This window comes from Melozone crissalis, unplaced genomic scaffold (assembly GCF_028551555.1).
Source record: "Melozone crissalis strain CALT ecotype California unplaced genomic scaffold, PUWL_Pcris_2 ptg000088l_1, whole genome shotgun sequence".
Taxonomy (NCBI): domain Eukaryota; kingdom Metazoa; phylum Chordata; class Aves; order Passeriformes; family Passerellidae; genus Melozone; species Melozone crissalis.
Window position 1 is genome coordinate 3,209,988 of NW_026535865.1, and position 22,378 is coordinate 3,232,365.

A 22,378-nucleotide genomic window follows, 5' to 3' on the forward strand; every position below is an offset into this window, starting at 1 on the left:
AGCTGTTCTGGCAGATGCTGACAGGCAAGGGAGACCACCCAGCAGCATCTGGAGCTGTGGGCAGTGTGATGCTCAGCCTCCCACCTTCCCTGCACCGTGTACATCAAATACCCCTCACAGTCCCTCTGTACCTGCGCCTGCAGTCCACGGGTGACACAGGGCTCTCCCAGCTGTGCCTGCGGGACGTGGACATCGATCTCACCAGCGTGGGGAAGGAATCCTGGGCCTCCTGCAGGTCCAGCTCGTTGTCTGCCTCTGCAGGATGCTCAGAAGTGCTGGTACCACCCTCTGGCATGGCTGCACAGGAGCACAGGTGGCCTTTGTTCAGAAAACGACAGTCGGCCTCGCCGTAACGTACCGAGCAGGAAACGGGATTGGAAAAAGCAACATCCACAGACAGTTTGCTCACAGCCCTTGGTCTCTCTTCCAATGAGTGAAGGGCAGACACAGTCTGGGATCCTTGTTCTGGCTGTGCTGCTGTGTCTGGTGCTGTTTTGACAGACGGCAGACTCAGGAGTCCCAGATCTTTGTAATACTCTGTGCCTTGGAGAGCAGAGTCTGAGAGGAGATCCTCCGTGCTGCTGTGCAAGTCTGCTGCTGGCACATCCAGCTCTGTGGAAGACGAGTCCTCCTGCAAAGGCAGCACAAATCCTCTGAGAGTCTCACACCTACCCTGCAAAGGGGACACCTCCTGTGCAGAAATTGGGGTGCAGAGCAGAGCCAGACCTGCAAGTGGCTTTCTAATAGTCACCCTCCCCTGCTGTCCCTCACAGCAACATAACCTTGTATTCCTTGACAATCTGGATCAGTGCCACTTTCCCCCATTCCTACTCCACCACAAACCCCTCTGGATGTGGTGCTGACCACCCAGTTTGCTGCCCCTGGCCTCTGCCTTGCACAGTGGTAGCAGCAGCAAAGAGGACACTTGCCTTCTCTTCAGCCATGCTGGTGCAGAAGGAATCATCCTCAGCGATCAGGGATGGGAGGAAGCTTTTGGGGGTGGGATACTCCAAGGCAGGGCTGTGGTGGTCAGTGAATTCCCGTAAGCATGGCTTGCAGTCAGACCCTGCAAGACAGAGAAGGTCTCAGCAGGTAACCAGACATCTGTTAGGGATGGAAAAACCTGCTACACACCCACAGGTGACATCAGGCAGCACTGAAATGCTCCTTCCCAGACAGGCAGTGCCAGGCAATCTCCAGACCACAGCAGCCTTGATCCTGCAGGAACCTAGTGCAGGAATTTCCTGCCAGCAGAAACCTCATCCCTCTACAGAAACTTCATCCCTGCAGCATGTGGGACAGACTAGGCTTGCACTGTCCCAGCCAGACCCTCATAGGGTGTCCTATGCTGCAGAGGCTTTTTCCACAGTAAAAGAATTAAGCACATTTTGATGTCTGTTATTGACATTATGGACCTTTGAATCAGAAATCTAGGAATAAAAATACTCACAGAAGTTTTATTTTCATCTGTAAGGAATAAAGGACTCCTGGGTGGGTAATAAAGGATACTGGGAGGCAAATTGGTGGCTCCAGACGACACTGAATATGCAGAGTAATACCAGAAGCACATCATTCTCCTGGTTCTGGATCACTCCTCTGGATTTTCCCCAGGCAGGAGTGTGAACCTGCATGTCCATATTCCATCTGATAACTCACTGAGAAACAAACCAAGGCCTGGATGTGTTTGTGGTACAATAGATGGTGCAGCTGACTGAAGCACATTCCTGTGGAGCGAGACACTCTGTAAACCTTAGCCACAATCCCTGAACCATTGCATTACTCATGGAGCCCTTTTATCCCTTGGAGACACACACAGCTGAGGCAAAAGGCTGAGGCAGAGGGAAAAAAGCCAGGCTGTTGGCTGAAGCACTGTGGTGGATCTCTGAAGAAGCAGAGAACAGCAAGAGACTGTAAGCAGCCATATCTATCCAATGGGAAAAACCAGCAGGAAACTGCTAGAAACCCATCACACTCCAGGAAAATCCAGCATAAAAACATTAATGTAAGGAAGACATTGTTAAAAAACACACTCTTGGAAGGCTTGCATCCTGCTGTGGATTATAAAGCTACACAATTCAGCCAGGAATTGCATGGTGCCAACTAAAAAAAGGCAGCAAACGTGAGGGAGAGTTTGGAGGTTTGTTCCTTGGATCTTGCTGCACACTGCAGATGCCAGATTTTCTGTTTTAAGGAGCATTTGGTGTGTTCAAATGTGTGTGATGGTTTCAAGTGAAGGACTATAAATAATATAGAAAGAAAACACTTCTGAAGGCACTATTTTAATTTACGGGTTTCTAGCTACAAGACCAGGGAAAATTTGAAACAGGCTTTCTAGCAAGGCTGTAAAATTTACTTCACATGACATTTTTTAATGAATAGACCAATTCTTGCCCAGGATATCCCTGAGCTGCATCTGCAACTGGCAGAGATTTAGTGAGCTATTAAACATCACCTTTTGCTTTCTTCAGTGCACCTGGATTCAGCTTGCAATCTAAAATCAGGATTTTGAAGTTAATACACCCTTGAGCCAGAACAGATTTTGGCATGAGCTTGTAGGAAACAGCAGTCAAAACTCTCAGCAGACAGTGAAAACCACTGAAGCCCCCTAACAGGCTGGGATGATGGCTAAGGTAGAATGAACCCATGGAGAGCAACCAGGAGGTGGGGAACATCCCAGGGAGGCCAGGACAGAGGGTGCTTCCCCTCATACAAATCCAAGGAAGGAAGAAAAAGGAGATTCCCTGCTCTCGCCATCCCTTCAGCAGTGAGCTACCCACAGGGAGAGCAGCAAAGCCCTGGGAGGCAGCAGGAGCTGACAAGGGCTGTGGCCTGACACAGGCCAGAGGCCTGGACTGAAGGTTTAACTAAAACAAGGAGTTTTTTCCTCCCAAGCAGTGTCCAGCCATCCCGCCAAGGCTACTCTGGGCCAGCACCAAGCTCCGTGCAGCCCTAAAGTGGATCCCTGGAACAGAGTCAGCTCCTCGGAGGCCTGGAAAACATTCCCTGAGCTCTGCCTGTGCCATGCAGGGCTCAGGATTTGGCCAAGGCCTGGGCTGCAGTCAACAGACCCGGTCCAGACCCACCAAAGGACTTAAATCCTGCTCGGAGGCTTCAGACACTCGGTTCAACACGCGATAAATCAGCGGCGCCGCGAGCGCGGGGTCGGGGCAGCGTGGGGACACCATTTTAGGCAATGTGTGAGCACCAGGCACTGCTGGGCTCCCTCTTCACAGGCTGGGCTGGCACCCTGCGTGGGCAAGGGGGTGATGGAGGAGAAATGCCTCCAGGTGTCGGGTTGTGGGATGGTGGGTGAGGAAGCTCGAGCATGGAGCGCACACAGGAAGGAGACAGGGCTGGGGGGCTGTGGACATCCCCACATCAATGATCAAGGTGGTCGCCAGTGTGCAAGCAGATGTTGCAAACTGTGGAGCACCTTGAGTCGAGCGTGGAGAGCACATAGGAGGGAGGCAGGGCTGGGGGGCTGTGAACATCCCCACATCTATGGTCAAGGTGGTCGCCAATGTGTCAGCAAGTGTGGCAAACTCTGGAGCACCTTGAGTCTCTCATACTCCACCCTTGAATCTGTCTGGAAGGAGCCAGGCTCCAGCATGGTGGCAAGGGGACAGGGAATGTTGGCCCCCCAGGCTCTGGCAGACAGCAGCAGTCACCTTTCCTCAGCTGAAGCTGGAGATGGGATAACAAAATGACACTTTCAAGAACAAATGCTGTTTGCTTTAGGAGAACATTAAGCAGATTAGGTATTGCAGTTGCTTAATTCGTCTCTGGGTGGAAACCATAAAAGGTTATTGCTGCAGGGAGCAGCCTCCTCAGAGGAATTCCCAGGGCAGAGCTGGAGAGGAAGCATCGCTTGCTGGGCTGGGATGGTTCCTGCACTTTGCCAGAGCTTCCCACGGGTGAAACATGATGACTCTGGGCTGCTGTGTGGGGAGGAAGGAAGCAGTGACAGGCATCCACGGCATGTGACACTCTGGGATGGTCTCAGGGGGTTTGGTGCTGTGGGGACAGCAGGATCAGCTGGCTGAGCTGCTCTGGCTCAAGGAAGAAGGCTTCATGCTGTTCTAACCGTGCCCAAGGCCACTGGGATCCCAACAGAGATTTTCATCATTCCAATTCAGACCTCTGGTCAAACCCTCCCTCCTGCAGCTGGCTGTGCTGATTTCCCTCAGACAGGCTGGTCACTCCACAAGTGTCACAGCAGGGCAGTGTGACAGCACCAGGGCAGCCAGCACTGGAACAAGCCCTGCCAGCAGTGTCCCACCCTCACCTGCCTGTCCCTTGGCTTGGCGCAGGATGCTGCATGTCCCCGAGTGACCCTGGAGCCAGGCTGGCGCTGGGAGGGGACGCGGTGGAGGAAAACATGGATGTGAGCCCTGGCCACACCAGTCACATCCTGCAACATCAAACACTGTCTGCATTCCCACTGGGGAGAGACCACACCAAACGTGGCAGGACAAAGGCACTGGGCAGTTCTGCTCCCTGAAACAATCCCAGGAGGAAGGAAAGACAAGAATGTCTGGGCATTTCCCAGCAGTCAGGGATAGAGACTGTTGGGAAACCATGGAGAGCATCACAGACATGAAATAAAAATGATTCCATCTTCCCCTGACCCACCCCTGCCCTCCTGGCCCTGCACCAGCTGCCCTTCACGTATCTTGTTGCAGGGGGTGCAGAGCTGTAGAGAAAAACCTCTGGAAAGCAAGTGCTGAACTCCCTGTGCCAAGATGGGCTGAAGTGCAGCCCCTGCCTGGTGTGGGCCCCTCCTGGGCCGCCCTGGCAGCTGTGGGATTGGCTCTGGGCAGGAGCAGGGGGAGATAAGCTGTCCCACACTGTAACACACTGTACAGAGCCACTGCCTTATCACCACACTGCTGGGGCCAGGCTCTTGGGCACGGAGGGCAGAGGAGCAGGGGGCTGGGACAGTTCCCTGCTGTCTCTCAGCAGGGCTGAGGGGTTTGCAGCCCCTCTGATTCCCTCCAGGTCACTGGGCAGGTTCCTGCAGCTGCCTCAGGGGCACCGAGGGAAGGGCCCACGTGGACCAGCGAGTGCCACACTACAGAACATCAGTGTGGGAGAGGGGCAGAGTGAGACCTGAGCATTTTGTGCCCAAGCACAAACCCCAACAGTTCAAACTGCTCTGCAAGCACCTGCTGAAGGGAGCTGGCTGCACCCAGGCTGTCTGCAAAGCACTCAGTGCTTGGGAGCACGGTGAGGCTGATTCATTTGTTAGTTAAATCAGCTCACCTGAGTGATCCCAGCCAGCCCAGAACCCCCCCAGCAGGCATGGCTGGAGTGGGGCACCCAGCTGGGCTTTGGGGCTCACCACACATCAGAGCCTGCAGGACTCCGTGTCCTGCTCTGAATTAACCTTCCCCAAACTGTTCAGTTTGGATCTTGGTCTCCTGCACATCCACACCAGAAGAGAACTGGGAATGGGTGGGGAATAACGAAGGAGAAAGAGGAGCAGGAGCTCTGATGCTGCAGGTAAAGGTACCCAAAAGCATCAGCCTGAAGGCAGTGTTTGCTCACACAAGTGTCTGGCTCCTCCAGGACTGCAAATGTCCTGCTTCCTGGGGCTCTCACTTCCCTCTTTCCAAGTCACGGCACCACATGCAGAAATGAGGCCAGCTGACACCAGTTGCTGCCATTTCCCAGCCCTGCTGCTGGACACAGCGAAGCCCAGCCAGGGCCACCCAAACCGCCAGGGCTCCGGACACTGAGGCTCACTGAAAGACTGAAGGAGTCTTTTCCCCCACATCTGCTCAAACACCAAACTCTGGCCAGGCAGCATGCAGAGACAGCTGTCTGCAAGCACCGGGACATCCAGCTCACTGCCAGCCACGAAACAAACTTATTGCAAAACCAAAAGGCTGATATTTAACCCATTACCCAGCTCCTGGAGGCAGTTATGTGCCTTGAAAAGAAGATTAAATGCAAGGAAAAGTGTTAATCACCGCTTAAGGCAGTGCCCCCTGCAGAGATAAGCGGGGGGCACCTCCAGACAAGCTCTGCCTGTGCCCCTGGGGTTCTTTGGTACCTGCTCAGTCCGGGACAAGCTGTCCCTGCCACAGCCCCCTCAGCCCCCTGTCCCCACAGGCCATTACCTCGCTTAAAGGACAATCTCTTCTTCCAGCGCTTGGAAAACGATGGCCAGGAGTGGTTGAGCAGCGAGTCTGACATTTGGGAGCCCCGGGCAAGGTCCAGCCCCGAGCAGGAGACGCCGGCACGGAGCACGGCAGAGCTCAGCGCGCTCTAAGGCAGCGCTGCAGGCTGCAGCCCAGGGGCTGCCAAGGGGGGAGCGGAGGAGCCAAGTGTTTTGTCAGAAGTATCAGCTGATGGAAGCTGTAGCCAGAGAGACATTCCTGGTCCCTGGCATTCCCACCTGTGTGGCAGGTCAGGGACTTCCTGCAGCTGGGCCTGGGGATTAGTGGCCTCGGGGCACACGCAGCCCCCCGAGTGCTGCTCGAGGCTTGCAGACAGAAACAGAAAACAAGCTGTTAACACAGCACAGCCCCTCTGCCAAAACCTCCCTGCTCCATTCACGGCTGCGAGCATGACAGACACTTTGTGAGCACTTTCAGGCACTTCTCACCTGGCTAAGGGTCACTTTCACCTTCAGTGAAGGGTCAGAGTCGATACTGACAAGGCTTGGTGTCTTTACAAGACATTTATGAAGATTCATTATTTACACTTTTTTCTCATTTTCGAGTGCTGTGGCAGAGCCTCTGCAAGGAACTGCAAGACATCCTGTCTATCCTCAATATCAGCATCATCCTGCAGCTCACAGCAAGTCCCAGTCCCTGGCAAGGGCATTTCTCCAAGCCCTCCTCAGCTCTCCCTGAGGGAAGAAGGTGGGACAAATCCCAAACTGCCCCAATAGACCCAATTCCCTACCCTCCAAACCCACTGCTCCCAGTTGTCACCAGTCCCACATCCCAGTCTCCAAACTTTGCTCCCAACCCCTCAGTTAGGCTGAAGAAGCCAGGTTTTACCCCAGTGCAGATGCTGGTCTCTGGGGCCAGACCAAAACTCCTCCCTGTGGCCTCACTGAGCAGAGCCCAGCCAGTTTGGGAATGGCCACAGGTACCTCCACAGCTTGAAGCCCAGGCTGGGCTGGTGATGCCCAAAAGCAGGTGTCAAAAAGCATTTTTCTTGCCTGGCCACAAACCCCGAAGTGTCACCTGTCCAGTACAGCCCTGTCTACGTCCCCTGTGCTTCCATCTCCCTGATAACACTGGGGACCAGCCCAGTCCAGAGTGGAATTTGGGGGTCCTGGGCTTGGACCCCTCTTGTGCACAGCCCAAACCCAGCTGTGGGCAGTGCCAGGGCATCTTTGCAAACATTCAGCCGTGGCACAGGAGCAGCAGGAGCCAAGAGCAGCACCCAGAGGGTGCCCAGCCAGCCCAGCACTGCTGCAGAGCCCACCATGATGGCACCTGGGGGTTAAACCCTGACCTCATCTCCTCCTCTTCACTCACAGCAGAGCAAAACCCCGTGCAGCTGAGCCTCCCCAGCCCATGTTTTGCACTGAAGCTGCACCAAACCCAGTCCTGGGACTTTTGGCTTCACGACAAGCTGCTTCCTCACAAGGCCTTGAGGAAGGTGAGTGACAACCCCGCTGCTGTGAGATGGAGCTTGTGCACAGAGCCACTTACCCTGAGGGCTGGAGGCATCTCTGTGGCGGGTTCCTCGTGCAGGATCATCACATCTGACAGCCGTGGCTTCTCCTGCAGCCGCTGGAGCAGAGCGAGAAGCGGAGCCTCACGGGGGAAGCAGCGGCCATGAGGGCGGTTTGCTCACGGGGGCCGCTGGCTCAGCCCTCTCACCGCTTCCCCTTTCTGAGAGCACAAACAAACCCACCTCTCCCATGCTGCCCTTCCCACCGCCGTGCCCCAGTGCTGCTTAACCCACCCTCACAGGGCTCCGGGCTCTGCAAGGGTCCAGCAAAGCCACCAGGAGGGCTCTGGACCCTGAGGCAGCCGCTGCAGGGCCCTGGCAGCCCTAAGTCACGATGGCTGCGAGGAGCAGCTATTGAGGCAACAGCTTCCTGTTCCCTTCGGGGAAAAACCGCTGTGTGTGCCCTGAGAACCCCACACACTCAGCCCAGCCCATGGGCTCCTTGCACCATGGCTCATTAGCCTCCTACACAGGGCTCCTCTTAACGAGCCCCTGGTCTTTGCTGTCATGGTTTGACCTTGTGGAGCAACAGGGACCACAAAGCCCAGCAGGTTTGTTTTACACAGGGTGAAGTGATGGCAACATTACAGAAATGCCTGTACTAACCATATTCACCTGCACAGGACAGAGACAAAGGCTTCAGCTCCAAGCAGAGCCCCTGCCCTGCTCTTGGCCAGCAGACAGAGCCCCTGGCACGTCCAGGCTCGGGTTTGTTGGCACAGCCATTCCCTCCTTCCCAACGAGCCCCGTGGGCTGAGGCACACACGCTCCTCATCCCAGAGCCCCGAGCACTCATCAGCCCCAGCCAAACCCTAATCAGAACAAGAACCACTCACACTCCAATTACTCAGAGACCGCAGCTTTGGCAGCATTTAGAATAGCAATTACCCTGTGCTCCAGGAAACCACAAGAGCAAAGAGGAATTAAGGTTTAATTTCTCTGAAGTCCACAAGAGCTCGATGAGCATCAGAGATCAGGGCAGCTCCTAAACACCAGGCAGCTGCTCTGGCTGATGGGATGGTGAGTTGTCCTTGGCTCAAACAAGGACAAGAGCTCTTTCCCTCCTGCCACGTGTCTGACACAGCCTGGGGGGTGCCAAAGCTGAGCTGAGCAGGCAGCCTGGAAGAGTGATGAGGGATAATGGCACAAGGGCAGTCTGAGCCTCAGCAGCCTCCCCACAGCATCCCAGAGAGCCCAGTGGGAAGCAAACCTCCCGGGACAGCAAGTTCAAGTTTTGTGGCTTTGTTTATTTTTGCATTTTAGGATCCCCAGAGAACAAGCCTGTGCCAGAAGAAACAACTCCGAAACATCTTAAAATACCAGTTTGTTTATGATCATTCTCACAGTGAGAGAATCCTGGATAGGCTTAGGAAAAAAAAATGGCACTGGTGGGGCCTTGAGTGTTATGTCCAGTTCTGGGCCTCTCACTGGAGACATGGAGGGGCTGGAGGTGTCCAGAGAAGGGAAAAGAGCTGGGGAGGGGACTGGAGAGTCAGTCCTGTGGGGGAGCTGGGAAAGGGGCTCAGCCTGGAGAAATAGAGGCTCAAGGGGATCATCAGGCTCTGCACAACTCCCTGACAGGAAGGGACAGCCCTCACCTCACCCACCAGGAGAGAAATCTTGGCTCTGGTGAAATAAAACCAGGTTTAAGTCAGAAACACCCCCAGAGGGGCCTGGGCAGGACAGGAGGCTCCTGGGGCACACCCAGTTAGAGCAGCTCCACCACAGGACAGGGTGGGGCCGATCCTCTCTCTGCCTTTGATGCTTTAAAACCGGCAGGGAGGGAGGAGTCTGTTCCCTCCGAGGAGGGAGCACCTGCTCCGCGCCCAGGAAATAACAAATTACATCACAGAGTCTCAGCTCTCCGTGCTCCAGAAGGAATCCTGGCATCAAAGTTCACCTGATGGCATCAAAGGCATCACCCAGAGTCCCAAGGTGAGCACAGGGATCACCAGAGCCATCAGGTAGAGCAGTTCCACTGCCTTCACACTACAAGCCTACAGTTGGTTGAGCTGTGGGTTTTGGTTTTTTCCTTAACACCATTTATTTTGCAGCTTATTCCAAGGTATGAATTTAGTGCTTTCTCCACAGCAAAGCAGCCTTCAGTGCTGCACAGACAGCAGACGCAAAATGAACAGTTATTCTTGGATAATTTATTCAGAATTTTAATATAAACAGTTAATTGTTCAATATTCCGACACACGGCAAGGATTTTTTTTTACTATTCAAAGATTTTCTGTACATGTCACTGCTTGGCTCTTAGATATGAAAACACTGAAAAAATAAATCAAGGGGGAAGGTTTTTCTCTTTTTTCTTCCTTTTTAAAAAAAATCATGGCACATTTGATCCTTTATTTCAAACAAGAGGTATCCGCAGTACTATTTGTTTTCTGGAACCTTAGATACGCAGAGAGAAAGGTGGGAGCAGCAAGAATGAACTGGGGAAAAAAATAAAAACCTCAAGACTTCACAGAACATCACCTAACATGTAACTGAAACCATCTGTGGTTTATTTAAGTGAAGCAGAGAGTGTTTGCTTTGGGCTGTGTTGGATGAAGCTGATGTCCAGTTCCCCCATCCTTGAGGGTCCTCAAATACAAACCAGTTTTGATACCTCAAGAATAAAAACATTCCCCTAACTAAAGCAAAAGGTAATGCTTTTCCTGCTCAAACAACACTCTACCTCTGCAGATTTACAAGTGGCCTTTCTAAAATTCTCCATCAGTTTTCATGGGACATGATTAAGGGAAAGACTTGGAAATGGGGATGGTGGAAGCGTTGGAATGCTGCTGGGAGAGTCTGGATTTACAGAGCTTTGGTGTTGAGCCCAGCTCAGAGCTCTCAGGTAAAGAGCCCTCAGCTCAGGATTTACTGGTGCTGCTGGGACTGACCAGGGGCTCAGCTAAGCAAGAGCCCATATTTAACCTCCACTGATGGCTCCTCTTTAGCTGCCAGGACTATTCCAGGTCCTCCCAGCCACCAGACCCTGTTCCCAAGGGATCTTTCTGGGCTGGGAAATGAGACTATTTAACACCACCAGTTGGAACACTGGAGTGGGCACAAAACCACTACCAGGAACAGAATTTCTGGCTGATTGCAAATCTATTGGCAAAAAAGTAACAACACCATAGGAGTTAATACTAACTTTATTATACAATATTTAAAAAGTCATTTCTCTACCTGTCCCCTTACAGCTTGCATTGTGCTGCAGTGAATTTGCCCAAACTGCAAGAATAAGTGCTTCCTTCTGAGTAGGACAAGCAAATGCATTTTAAAAAGAAATACACATTTAATGACAGCAGATTTGCTAAAAATGGTTAACTTTAGAGTTGCTTTTCAACAGTCAGGTTCCTCCAAAAGTCAGCTGGATGATTGGCTTCACTCTTGTGATGCTCCTAACGAGGCTGAACACGTCAAGGCTTTACACCGACACTCACGGACAGAATCCAAGCAGAGGGAACACAGAGCCAAGCAGAAGGTAATAAAAAGGCCAAATTCCATAAAGTTCATACAAATACCAAACTAATCTTACGTTGAATTTCACGAAGTAACTATTTCTTGATTCCAACCCATTGAGCAGTTCCTGTCCCTGGACCACAGGACACTCCGAGGGGCGGCGGCTCCTTGGGCAGGGCCGGGGCTCCGAGAGGATCTCAGGGTTCATCTGCAGTTCTGAGCTCCCTCCAGGCTCTGAGCCCATCCCACACGGATCATGGGAGCACCTGGCACAGCCTTGACAGTAAGGTTTTATGGCACAAAGATATTTCACGTTCTGGCTTGTCAAACAAGGTTCCAGTCTTGGTAGCGGGAAGGGCCCAGGACACCTCAGGGTCCGTCTTTGTGTCACAGTGGTTTTGAGAGGGAACTCGACTGCCTCCCTCCCTCCCTCCTCTAAAGCAGAGGCTCAGCACCCTTCTCCCTCCTGTCATTTCCTATTTGCCTTCAGCACAATCAGCTCAGTAACACAAGAAGCAACTTTTGAGATTTTTTTTTTCCAAAGAGATACCAACACTATAGCCAACAGACTAAAATTAAGCAGTGTCCCATCGCTATAATACAAATTTAGGAGGAAAGAGATAAACTACCCATAAATTAAGAGTACCCTTTAGCAACCTAAAAGCAGCCTCTTGATACCCACACAGCTGCTTTACCATCATCGCTGCAGCGTGGTCTAGTTCCCATCACCTTTCCCAACCCAGTGCTGGCACAGAGTTTATGTCTGAGCTCTTCTATTTTACAACACAATAGAGTATTTACAAGCAGCCAAGACAGACACGTTCCTAACCCAGCAGCCAAGCTTTGCAGTGCTGTGCTGGCCTGCCAGAGAAGTTCCAGATTGGCAAGAGCCGTTCAGGAAGTGGCAATTGAGTTTAATGTGGAAACCTTTCTGAGAAACCTCTCCAGCCTCACACTTCAGGCATTTTCTCAGTGAAAGCTCAGCAGAGCTCAGCTTCTTGCTCCTCCTGATCCACCAGAGTGAATTTCTGGCTATGTGGTGGTGCCAGAGTGTGCCCAGGAGGCTCCAGGTGCTCCTGGACAGGCTGCGGGGTCTCATGCTGTGAGTGGAGCATTCTCTGGCCACAAAGGGCAGGAGCCAACCCTCCAACAAATATTAATGCAAGGAAAGAAAGAGCTTCCCACTGCTGGCTGCCCTCCTCCAGCCATCCCACCTGCTCTCCTGCACCAGTGTTTGGTTCCTCCTAAGCAGCAGCAGGAGCAGCAAGTGTGGAGCTTCCACTGCAGCTGGGGAATCCTGCCCCATAAGGATGTGGCCGGAGCAAAGAGCAGCAGCTCCCCCAAGGAAGGCTCAGCACAGCCCCCCGTGCCCAGGCTGGGGTCCCTGGCAGCACCCCAGAGGTTTCAATAGCACTTGAGTCTTCACTTGCAGGAATTCTCTGAGCAGGAATCAGCGAGATCCAAGTGAGGCATTTGGGCATCCCTGGGACGAGGATCTTCCAGCAGCAGAGACTGAAGTGTCGGCTGTGAGCCAAGGAAGGATTTTCTAGCAGTGAGAGCTGGGCTTTGTGGGTGATGTTCATTTATTCTTCTTAACTCTACAGCTGAATGTGATCTGTAGCAGCCACGAGCAGCAACCACTAGTGTTATTTGTTTTACAGAGGAGAAACACCATACCCTCCCCACCGGTACCACACGCCTTCCCTCCCCTGGGCACAAGGTAGGAAGGATGAGTGACCTTCACACAGTGCTGGGTAAAAACAACTGCTCCGTTTGGTGCAGGGTGAAGGTGACACTGAGCCATGGGAGGGGACTGCCTGTCCATGGAGCAGCACACATTCCCTGGCTCAGCCATCCGAGTGTTCAAACCATGTGTACTCACAGGGCCAACCAGTATCAACCGCGAGGAAAAGCCTCACCAATACAAGGTTCCAATGTTCCTTCAGGTTAAAGTTCTTCTATTCCCACAGTTATGATCACTGCCCTTGGAAATGGTATCAAAGCAAGGGTGTGCTGGGAAAGGTTTGTTTCAGGAGGTCACTGGCAGGACCTTGGGTCACCTGTGCACAGCAAGAAGAGCAGTGACCAAGCCACCCCAATGCCACCCCAACAGCAAGGGCTGGTCCCAGTCCCTGCTCCATGCTGGCACATGCTGATCCAGGAGGAAGCAGCCTGCTCCTTTTAGGTCATGAGTTCACTAAAGTCCAAACATTTAAATGGATCTTTTTTTCTTTTTTTTTTTTCTTTTTTTTTTTCTTTTTTTTTTAATCACAACAGAACTAAGGGATGAGATCAGATCCAAATTTGTAAATGGGTTCATTGGCCACTACTGTTCAGATTAGGGATCAACAGTGATGGGCCATTCTCCTTCCCATTCCCTTCATGAATGGTCCCTGGTATTGGAATCAGCTGATACTGATTTTCCCTGATCCACAATAGGTCCAGACCAGAATATTTAAACAGGTTTAGAGGTGTGTAGTATTAAAAAATATCCTTAAGAAACACTGAGGTAGACTGCACCAGAACAGGACAAAAATAATCCCACCACATCCACCTGCCAAGATTTTGCGGATACAAATTTACATGTTCTGTGTGTTTAAGAAAACTAATTGTTTGTTGCTTTTTTTTTTTACAGTGTTTTATATATTAAAATAAATAAAAAATTCTAATAAGAAAAACTTCTCTTCCTTAGAAAAGTGTGAGAATATGTCTTCTTTCCTGCAGTGTAGTATAGAGCTGCTAAACAGTTACAACTTTGTAAAGCAGAAGAAATGTAAACGAGGCCTTTTGAAATCCAAAGGTTCTCACCCATGTCTGGACTGTGTTTTCCACCCAAATTTGTGGAGCAGCCTGTACCCTCCACCTGGGCCAAACCCATCAGCCTCCAGCAGCAAAGGGCCCAACAGCTCCCGGTGCTGCCCAGTCTGTTGTGCCCCCTTTTACGACTCTGGAAGTGCTGTTTTGGCCAGAAGCAGCTGGGGGCAGAGGTTCCCAGCACCAGCTGCATCCCCATGGACTGCAGCCCCTCTGCCTCGCTCACAGCAGCAGCACTGCCCGGGCTGGAGGCACTGCCCAGCCCAGCCCTCCCGAGCCAGGGCACCTCGCTTTGTCCTGGCAGAGAGCACAAAACACATCCAGGACTTCTCCAGGAGGAGAAGTGAAGGACTGAGCGTCTCTCAGCACCTCCTGCATGCCACGGGCCTGCGACATCCATCATCTTCCTCCCCTGCTCCTGTCAGCTCCATGCTACCAGCCCTGGTTGAGTTTCACCATTATTCTTCAACACCAGCACGACAAAGCACAGTCCCGACGGCGAGCGCTGACATCCCAGGAGTTCTGCAGTGGGAATCTCGGGGAACACAAGGCTGGAGAGGGCTGGCAGCAGCAGAGGCAGCAAACCACAGTCACCTCCAGGGTGCAGAGCCCAGAGCTTCGTGCTTCTCTCCTTCAGTGTCCCTTCCTCAGCTCCAGCTCGTGCTCGTCCTCTCTCGCCGGCTGCAGCTGTGGCGTGAAGGCAAAGCGAGGGACGCGGGGCAGAGGAGGAGCAGGACTCAAGGCCAGGATGTTCTGTGTCCTTCAGCTCCCAACACCCAAGATGGGGCTTCGACTGGAGCCAGCTGACTGTGTTGTATAAATCATGAAACTATTACAAAGCCTTGTCAAGTTTGAACTGAACATGTGCTTCATCGCTCCTGCAAGGCTAAAATTAGTTCATTCTGAAATCTTTGGACCACTTTAAGACCAAACAATCCCCCAAAAACTCTCCCCGCCCCAAAAGGATCATAAACAGTCAATAATTTATATGAAGTTAAAATTTAAACTAAAGACATCTTTAAATATGTTACAACAAACAATATATATACTCAATGTTGCAAGGACAGAAAACTCCGTGTCTCAGGTCAGGGGACTCCTACTTCGTTTGGTCTTGAAAGTACCCACAAATCTCAGAGTTCTGCTCATTTAGCTCCCAGCACGTTCTCCTCATTTGTTAATGAGAGAAAACCTGCTCTCAAGAGTCCTCAGTATAAAAATAATCTGTTTAGGATTCAGTCCCTCCAGGGAAATGGGGAAAAAAGATAAGTACACACTTCCAAGAAGAGGAAAGCTCCTGTGAGAACAGAGAATCATAGAGTATGCTGAGTTGGAAAGGACCCACCGGGATCATCAAATCCAACTCCTGGCCCTGTGCAGGACACCCCGAGAATCCCACCAAGTGCCTGAAAGCGCTGTAAGTTGTGTACAAAACCAGAAATGTCTCTTTTGCTATCGGGTACACCCCACATGTTGATACTGCACACACGCACACACACACGCCCACGCACGCACCCCGGGGCTTCCACCCCTTGAAAAAAAACAAAGTATGAAAGCAGCAGCTATTGGTCAATCTGAGGATCTGACTGATGTGCTGAATCCTTCAGCTGTAGTGGAGAGGCTGCCTGAAAAGCCTGGAATTCTACTGGAAATCTCTTGTTCCGCGCTGCTGGGCTGGAGCTCAGGCACCAGAGAACTTCACGTCTTCTGCTGGCAAACGCGGACGCTTCTCCTTCAGTTGAACTCACACAGTCGCTTCCTGTTGTGAAACCATGGTTACAGAAGGGACAGCAGCCATGGAAACCTCTTCCATTTATGTTCACAGATAAGTCCACTGACAACCAGTCAACTTGGCAAAAAAAAAAAAAAAACCTCATTGTAAGATGATTAAAAATCTGAAGAGTTTGTAGATGTGTGTCATACACTGTGGCAGCAATAACAAGAGTCCTGAGATTTGTGGAGGGGGGGAGGAAAAAGCAGACACAACCCTTGGGCCAAACAGGAAGTGTTAGGAAGGACTTGACCTGGGCATGGAGAGAATCCGCCCGTTTTTCTTGCCACCGTTCATGTGAGTGTAAGGGATGTGCTCCTCGTAGTTGCCCTTGAGGGCCATGGAGGGTCCATTGTCCCTCCCCAGCGCTTTGTCCCTCTGGGAGTACGAGGAGGGGTCGAGGGGAATGCTCTCCATGTTCTCGAAGTCCATCTCGTACTCCTCGGTCTCCAGAGGTTTGTTCTCCTCGCTGTAGAAGAAGGAGACCTCGTGGAAGCTGGGGTGCAAGTCCTCCTTCAGCATCTCGATGATCTCGATGAAGGTGGGGCGCATCTTGGGGTTGTACTGCCAGCACATCTGCATCAGGCTGTGCCTGCAGCAGCACAGAGCACAGTCAGGGCAGCACAAACAATCCCATGTGCACAGCAAGCCTGGCACCCATGGCAGACCCCCCTCCACCCACACCACTCCTCTGACACCCCAGGTTGTTTGTTCTCTTTCCAGCCTCCACATCTGCCTGTGGATCCTGACACTCCTTTTTCTCTATTTCTGTCTGCATTAAAAATTCCTTCCGATTCCTTCAATTGTTCTGAACTTGGCTGCTGAAGGAAACAGGGCTGTGGTTCACAGACTGTGTGTGTGTGTGTGTGTGTGTGTGTGTGTGTGTGTGTGCGCACGCACTTACAGCCAGGTCATCCTTTTTTAATTAATTCCCTTTTAATTTTAACTCAGCCTGAAAGATAACAAAGCTCCCAAAACTTCAAGGAAAATGGGAGGCTGGGCAGAGGACAGAGGTCCTGTAAACATCCCACCCAAAAGAAAGGCCTGCAGCAAGAGGTCACGTTATCAGACACCATGGAGAAACAACTCACAAATACAAATAGAGTCTCAAACTGGAGCTTGTAACTGGCCATCAGACAAATGTCCTGCACAGCAGGCTGTTTTCATAGGGATACTCACAAAACATGTTTATTTTATTACTTTGGAAGTGCTGTTTTGGCCAGAAGCAGCTGGGGGAAGAGGCTACCAGAACCAGAGAGTTACCATCTGTGCTCCCTTTCCCAGCCAGAGCTGCTTTCCCTCACAATTGCTCCAGTGTGACTCCTCACACAGAATCCCAGGATCACTGAGGTTGGAAAAGACCTCCCAAGATCATCAAGTCCAACCTTTCATCCACCCCTACCTTGTCCCCAGCCCAGAGCACTGAGTGCCACATCCAGGCCTTCCTTGGACACCTCCAGGGATGGGGACTCCAAACTTCCCTGGGCAGCCCCTTCCTTGGATCACTAAGGATACTTTGGTGGAATTTCTTTGGTGAGGTGGGAGATGCCTCACTAAAGTCTGGTTTTGTCTTCCCCAGTCAAGGAGGGTTAAGAGGAGCCCCAGGTGAGGCCATCTTTGTGGGCCACACTCCAGGCAAAGAGTGCAGCTGGGCTGGCTGTCCCTGCTTGGCACTTACAGCCTCTCAGGGCAGTTGTCTGGCTGATCCAGGTATCCTCCATCCATGACAAACTTCAGCACCTGCTCGTTGGAGAGTCCCTGGTACGGCTGCTCTGCCAAGCTGCTTATTTCCCAAAGGACAACACCAAATGACCTAAGGGAGAGAGAAATCTCCTGGTGAGAACAAAACATCCTGGAGTTATTTTGGAAAATGAACTTCTAAACAACACGGCTATATTTTCATGGAAGTGTTTCAAAACAACGGCTTTGTTTTGTCTGTGCTCTGAGCAAGTCAGTTTAAACTAAAACAAGGAGCTCCTGAGCTGGAATGCATCTGGGATGGCAGAGGACAACTTACCACACGTCGGAGTAGGTGGTGAACACCCCGTCCTTGAGCGACTCGGGGGCCATCCAGCGCACGGGCAGCAGCCCCTTGCCCCCCTTGCGGTAATAATCCGTCTCGTAGATGTCCCTGGTCATCCCAAAGTCTGAGGGAAGCAATTGGGATGTGTTAAACTCCTCCTCTCCCTCCATCCTGCTTCTCCTGTGCAGCATCTCCAGATGGATGCTGCCTTCCCCCCGCTGCCAAAGCCCAGCCTGCAGTCATCTGTCAGCTCGTGATCAATGGTCAAAACATTTCCCTTTTCCTGCATTTTTTTTCTACGGAGTCACAACAGAGACTCCAGAGTTAAATTTCTTGGTGACAGCTTCTATTCTAAACATTATTTTATTCATCCTCTCTAAGTAAAACAGAGCTCCCTTTGTCTGAAATCCCACTGCCCTGGCTTTAACTCCAGAGAGCTCTGAAAAATCACCACATAAAAAAATCACCACATAAAATCACCGTAATCTTAACAGCACATTCTTCGACCCTGCAGGGGGAGGACACCCTGTTCTATACCAGCACCTTTTCTGATTATTCAGCCATCCAGAAGTCTATATCTTAATCCTCCCAGGATTCAGAATCATCTCCTACTGTGGGGTTCCAAGTTATTTTGAAATGTTGTGTTTACTTATTACTAAAATGTTTGAGTTAAAAACTGGGTTAAATTACTTTTAAAAGCCACCTGACCCAATGACAGGATTATCAGCAGTGGGTTTGTTGTACCCAATTCCTTCTTTGTCTTAATTCTCATGGAAGCAAAGACCAGTGAGACAAACCCAGGTAGTTTAAGCTGGAAAGGTAATGAACCTTTGGGACAGAGGTCCTAAAAGTACAGGGAATAGAGAAGGGGAGAATAGAGAAGGGGAGAATAGAGAAGGGGAGAAAAGCTGCTCTGGCTCTACAGGAAATGTTGTTCTTATTGAAGTCCACACAATTCTGTCACAGGGAAGAAACAGAGGGAAGTGCTGCAATTTCCCAAAGGCAGATAGCGAGAAACACCCATGTTTGACACTTTGGTTTTACCAATTTGCTTTTACAACAAACACAATGCACAAAACCATCTCCTGATCACAGAATGGCCAGGCTTGGGAGGGACCAGCAGCACCTACCCCCAATTTTCACAGTGAAGTCCTCTGCCACCATGCAGTTGCGAGCTGCCAGGTCCCTGTGCACGAACTTCTTGGCGTTCAGGTAGGCCATGCCGTCGGCGATCTCCGCCGCCATCTGGATCATCTCCCTCAGCGTCGGGGGCGGCCGCCCGGGGTTATTCTGCCAGGAAAAATCACAGTCACAGAAAGGTGTGGGTTAGGTGTGACCTTAAACATCATCCAGCTCCCTGTCATGAGCAGGGAACCCTGCTCCAACCTTCCAACCTGGCCTTGGACACTTCCAGCTTCTCTGCGCAACCTGTGCCAGGCCCTGCCCGCCCTCACAGCCAAGAGCGTCTTCCCAAAATCACATCACATCTACCCTTTTTCAGCTTAAAGTCATTAGATTAAAAAGTATTAAACTCTAAATCTGTCAGAACTCAGTGCATCCCTCTGGGTGTCCAGAGTGGCCGGGGACCCCGCCGGGGGGCTCAGAGACCCTGGCACACAGCTCAGAACACCTGGGGATTTGATTTTGACCCTTGGAGCAAGTTACCAGCTTTGTATGAGGACCTGAAAGCCACAGAAGTTTAAACAATGTAATAATAAAATTATCACAGGGTGAAAAGGTAGATTTTAGGATTTTTAGAATGGGGGCTTTGGGGACAAGATGGAGGGACTTGGGCGTGTCCAGTCCAACTTCTGCAGTGATGTTGGCACTTTGGGATTGGTTTAGAATAGAAGTGCACTGTCTAACATAAGTGATAGGTATTGTAAAGTAATTGTAAATATGTTATACGTAGTTTGTAGTATAAAAAGACAACACTGCCTTGGGGGTGGTCAGAATGCCTGTGGCTGCCCTGCTGAGCAGACCTTGGCTGAGCAGAAAGAAAATTTTATAGATAAGAATTAATAAACAACCTCAAGACCAAAAACTGAAGAGCTCTGACCCATTCACATATCTCGGGGCTGCAATTCACAACTAAGCCCACAAGACAAATCAAGTCCCTGTTCCACAGCAGACTCCCTCTCTCCTGTCTTTACCTCAGCTTCAGGCCTCAAAGAGCGTAGGTAACTTTTCAGATCCCCATGTGCCATCAGCTCCATGACCACCAGAGTAGGCTGTCCCTTGGAGACCACTCCCAGGAGGCGAACCTGGAAAAGGAATGAGAAATTCCCTTGAGGCTGTGTCCAAACAGAGGTGAAACCAGGCCTTGTCAGGCTGAGAGGTTTAAAAAGAGCAGCAGTGAAACGACTTGGGCAGAATGGGGAATCCAGCAGGGAGAGATCCCAGCTCTGACGGATCAGCTGAAGCCAGCTGAGGGTTGGGCTCAGAAGGCACTGCAGAGCTGCGTGCTGAGGCGCCCAGCACTTACCACATGATGGCAGCTGAAGCCTTTCATCACGGAGGCCTCGTTGAGGAACTCGATGCGCTCGCGCAGGCTGGCCGACTCGTTCACCGTCTTGACGGCCACGCGCGTCTCGGGCTCTCCCTTGACGATGTCCTTGGCGATGCCCTCGTAGACCATCCCAAAGGAGCCCTGGCCCAGCTCCCGCAGCAGCGTGATCTTGTCCCGAGGCACCTCCCACTCGTCAGGGACATAAACTGTGGGGCACAGGGGGACATCCTGAGCTGAGCACTGTGGGGCTGTTTGCAGCGGGCTCAGGACCGGGGAAGAGAATGCTGACTTTGTGTTTTAGAAGGCTGATTTATTATTTTATATGTTATGTTAAAAGAAAATTATATATTAGAACTATACTAAAAGAATAGAAGAAAGGATTTTATCAGAAGGAAGGACAGGGGAAGGGGAAGGGGAAGGGGAAGGGGAAGGGGAAGGAAGGGAAGGGAAGGGAAGGGAAGGGAAGGGAAGGGAAGGGAAGGGAAGGGAAGGGAAGGAAAGGAAAGGAAAGGAAAGGAAAGGAAAGGAAAGGAAAGGAAAGGAAAGGAAAGGAAAGGAAAGGAAAGGAAAGGAAAGGAAAGGAAAGGAAAGGAAAGGAAAGGAAAGGAAAGGAAATTTTGTGACTGCTCACAGCTTCAACACAGGTGGCTGTCATTGGTTATCAAGTAAAAATAACTTACATGGATTAATTAAAGATGCACTTGGTGCATTCTACAGCAGCAGATAATTATTGTTTACATTTTGCTTCTGAGGCTTCTCAGGAGAAAATATTTTAGCAAAAGGATTTTTCATAAAATGTATCAGTGACAGAGCATCTTCTGAAAGACACTCACAGCAGCTCTGGGTAGTGCTGCCAGATTGAGGAGGGCTGAATTCTACAAAAGGACCAGAAAACCCCACAAAAACAACTCCCAGCCCATCGTGCTGCACTGATTGCATGATTACACAACAAAGAAGCCCTGGTTGCTCTCACCATCACTGGCACTGATGTACTCAGGGTTGGAGGATGCATACAGGGGTCCTGTTGGTCCTTCAGTTTGTCTGGAAGAGACACAAAATCCTCAGCACTCTGCAGCCTCTGAGGTGAGGGCAGTTTGATCAATCCCCAAAGCATGCAGCAAATAAACTGTCCCCATATGGCACAAACTATTTCCTGCACTTAAATTAATGCTGCAATCACTATGGAAATTAGAAACCAAACAAAAACTGACTCCCAACAAAGCAGCAAAACTTTTGGATGTAAATTTTGGTGTTTATGGTGAAAACAAGAGGAAAGTGCACTCACCTCTTTTTCACAAGCACATAAGCAGCTCCAATAATTCCAGCAATTATTATGGCAAAAATAATAGGAACAATGATAACAGCAATATTTGGCTGAGCATTCACTAGGAGAGAAGAGAGAGAGTTGGAGGTATTATACAAGTCCAAAATACAAACTTTTTCCTCAATAAAATCTCCCCCCTCAATAAATTGGAACAAATACAAAACTAGAAGCAATTTCACATCAAAATGTGGGGCTGGTCAGCATGAGGACTAACAAACAAAAGCCATGTGTTTCCATGTAATTCAGGTTCTTGACAACAGATGTATTTGGTAAACATTTAGTGACTCCCTGCTTGCTCCACCCCATCCTCCAGCAATAACCCGAGTTTCTGTCAGGGATCAGAAGCCACAGATGAACTGAACTCACAGTAATCAGCCACGTAGAAGTAGGTGGGCTCTGTCCAGGAGCCGTTCCCCGCCAGGGAGGTGGCTCTGATCCTCACGCTGTAGTTGCCGGGCTGCAGCCCCCGCAGCCGGCAGCCGCCCTCGCTGGCAAAGTGCTTGCGGGACACGCAGAAATGGGCTTCCTGTGGGGACAGGGCAGTGCCAGGCTCGGCCCGCAGCACCCGGGGCTAGCTGAGAGCTCCCGGGGCTCCCTGAGAGTTTCCTGGCAGCTCCCGGGGCTCACTGACAGCCCCCCAAAACTCCTGCAGCACCCGGGGCTCCCTGAGAGCTCCCTGACAGCTGCCAGGGGCTCCTGCAGCACCCGGGGCACCCTCACAGTTCCTGGGGGTTTCTGCAGCACCCAGAGCTCCCTTAGAGTTTTGTGGGAGCTTCCGCAGCACCCTGG

At 51.1% G+C, this 22,378-nt stretch overlaps 3 protein-coding genes across 4 annotated transcripts in view; all 3 read right to left on the reverse strand.

Moving 5' to 3' along the window:
• Positions 1 to 6,198, reverse strand: part of ARHGEF18 (Rho/Rac guanine nucleotide exchange factor 18) — a 46,956-nt gene extending 40,758 nt beyond the window's left edge. For both annotated transcript variants that reach the window (XM_054291165.1, XM_054291164.1), the window contains exons 1-3: positions 6,123 to 6,198; positions 930 to 1,066; positions 132 to 631 (exon numbers count right to left, since the gene is read on the reverse strand). In XM_054291165.1, the coding sequence (XP_054147140.1) occupies positions 132 to 631; positions 930 to 1,066; positions 6,123 to 6,198 (713 nt within the window). The remainder of the gene's footprint in view (positions 1 to 131; positions 632 to 929; positions 1,067 to 6,122) is intronic.
• The window catches only part of USE1 (unconventional SNARE in the ER 1), a 190,183-nt gene that overhangs the window by 105,908 nt on the left and 61,897 nt on the right, over positions 1 to 22,378 (reverse strand). The window lies entirely within an intron of this gene.
• INSR (insulin receptor) overlaps positions 15,966 to 22,378 on the reverse strand; it is a 56,607-nt gene continuing 50,194 nt past the window's right edge. Inside the window, exons 13-21 of the mRNA XM_054291171.1 lie at positions 21,956 to 22,115; positions 21,551 to 21,650; positions 21,239 to 21,306; positions 20,242 to 20,471; positions 19,910 to 20,020; positions 18,887 to 19,046; positions 17,751 to 17,880; positions 17,412 to 17,546; positions 15,966 to 16,325 (exon numbers count right to left, since the gene is read on the reverse strand). Of these exons, the coding sequence (XP_054147146.1) occupies positions 15,971 to 16,325; positions 17,412 to 17,546; positions 17,751 to 17,880; positions 18,887 to 19,046; positions 19,910 to 20,020; positions 20,242 to 20,471; positions 21,239 to 21,306; positions 21,551 to 21,650; positions 21,956 to 22,115 (1,449 nt within the window). The 3' untranslated portion in view covers positions 15,966 to 15,970. The remainder of the gene's footprint in view (positions 16,326 to 17,411; positions 17,547 to 17,750; positions 17,881 to 18,886; positions 19,047 to 19,909; positions 20,021 to 20,241; positions 20,472 to 21,238; positions 21,307 to 21,550; positions 21,651 to 21,955; positions 22,116 to 22,378) is intronic.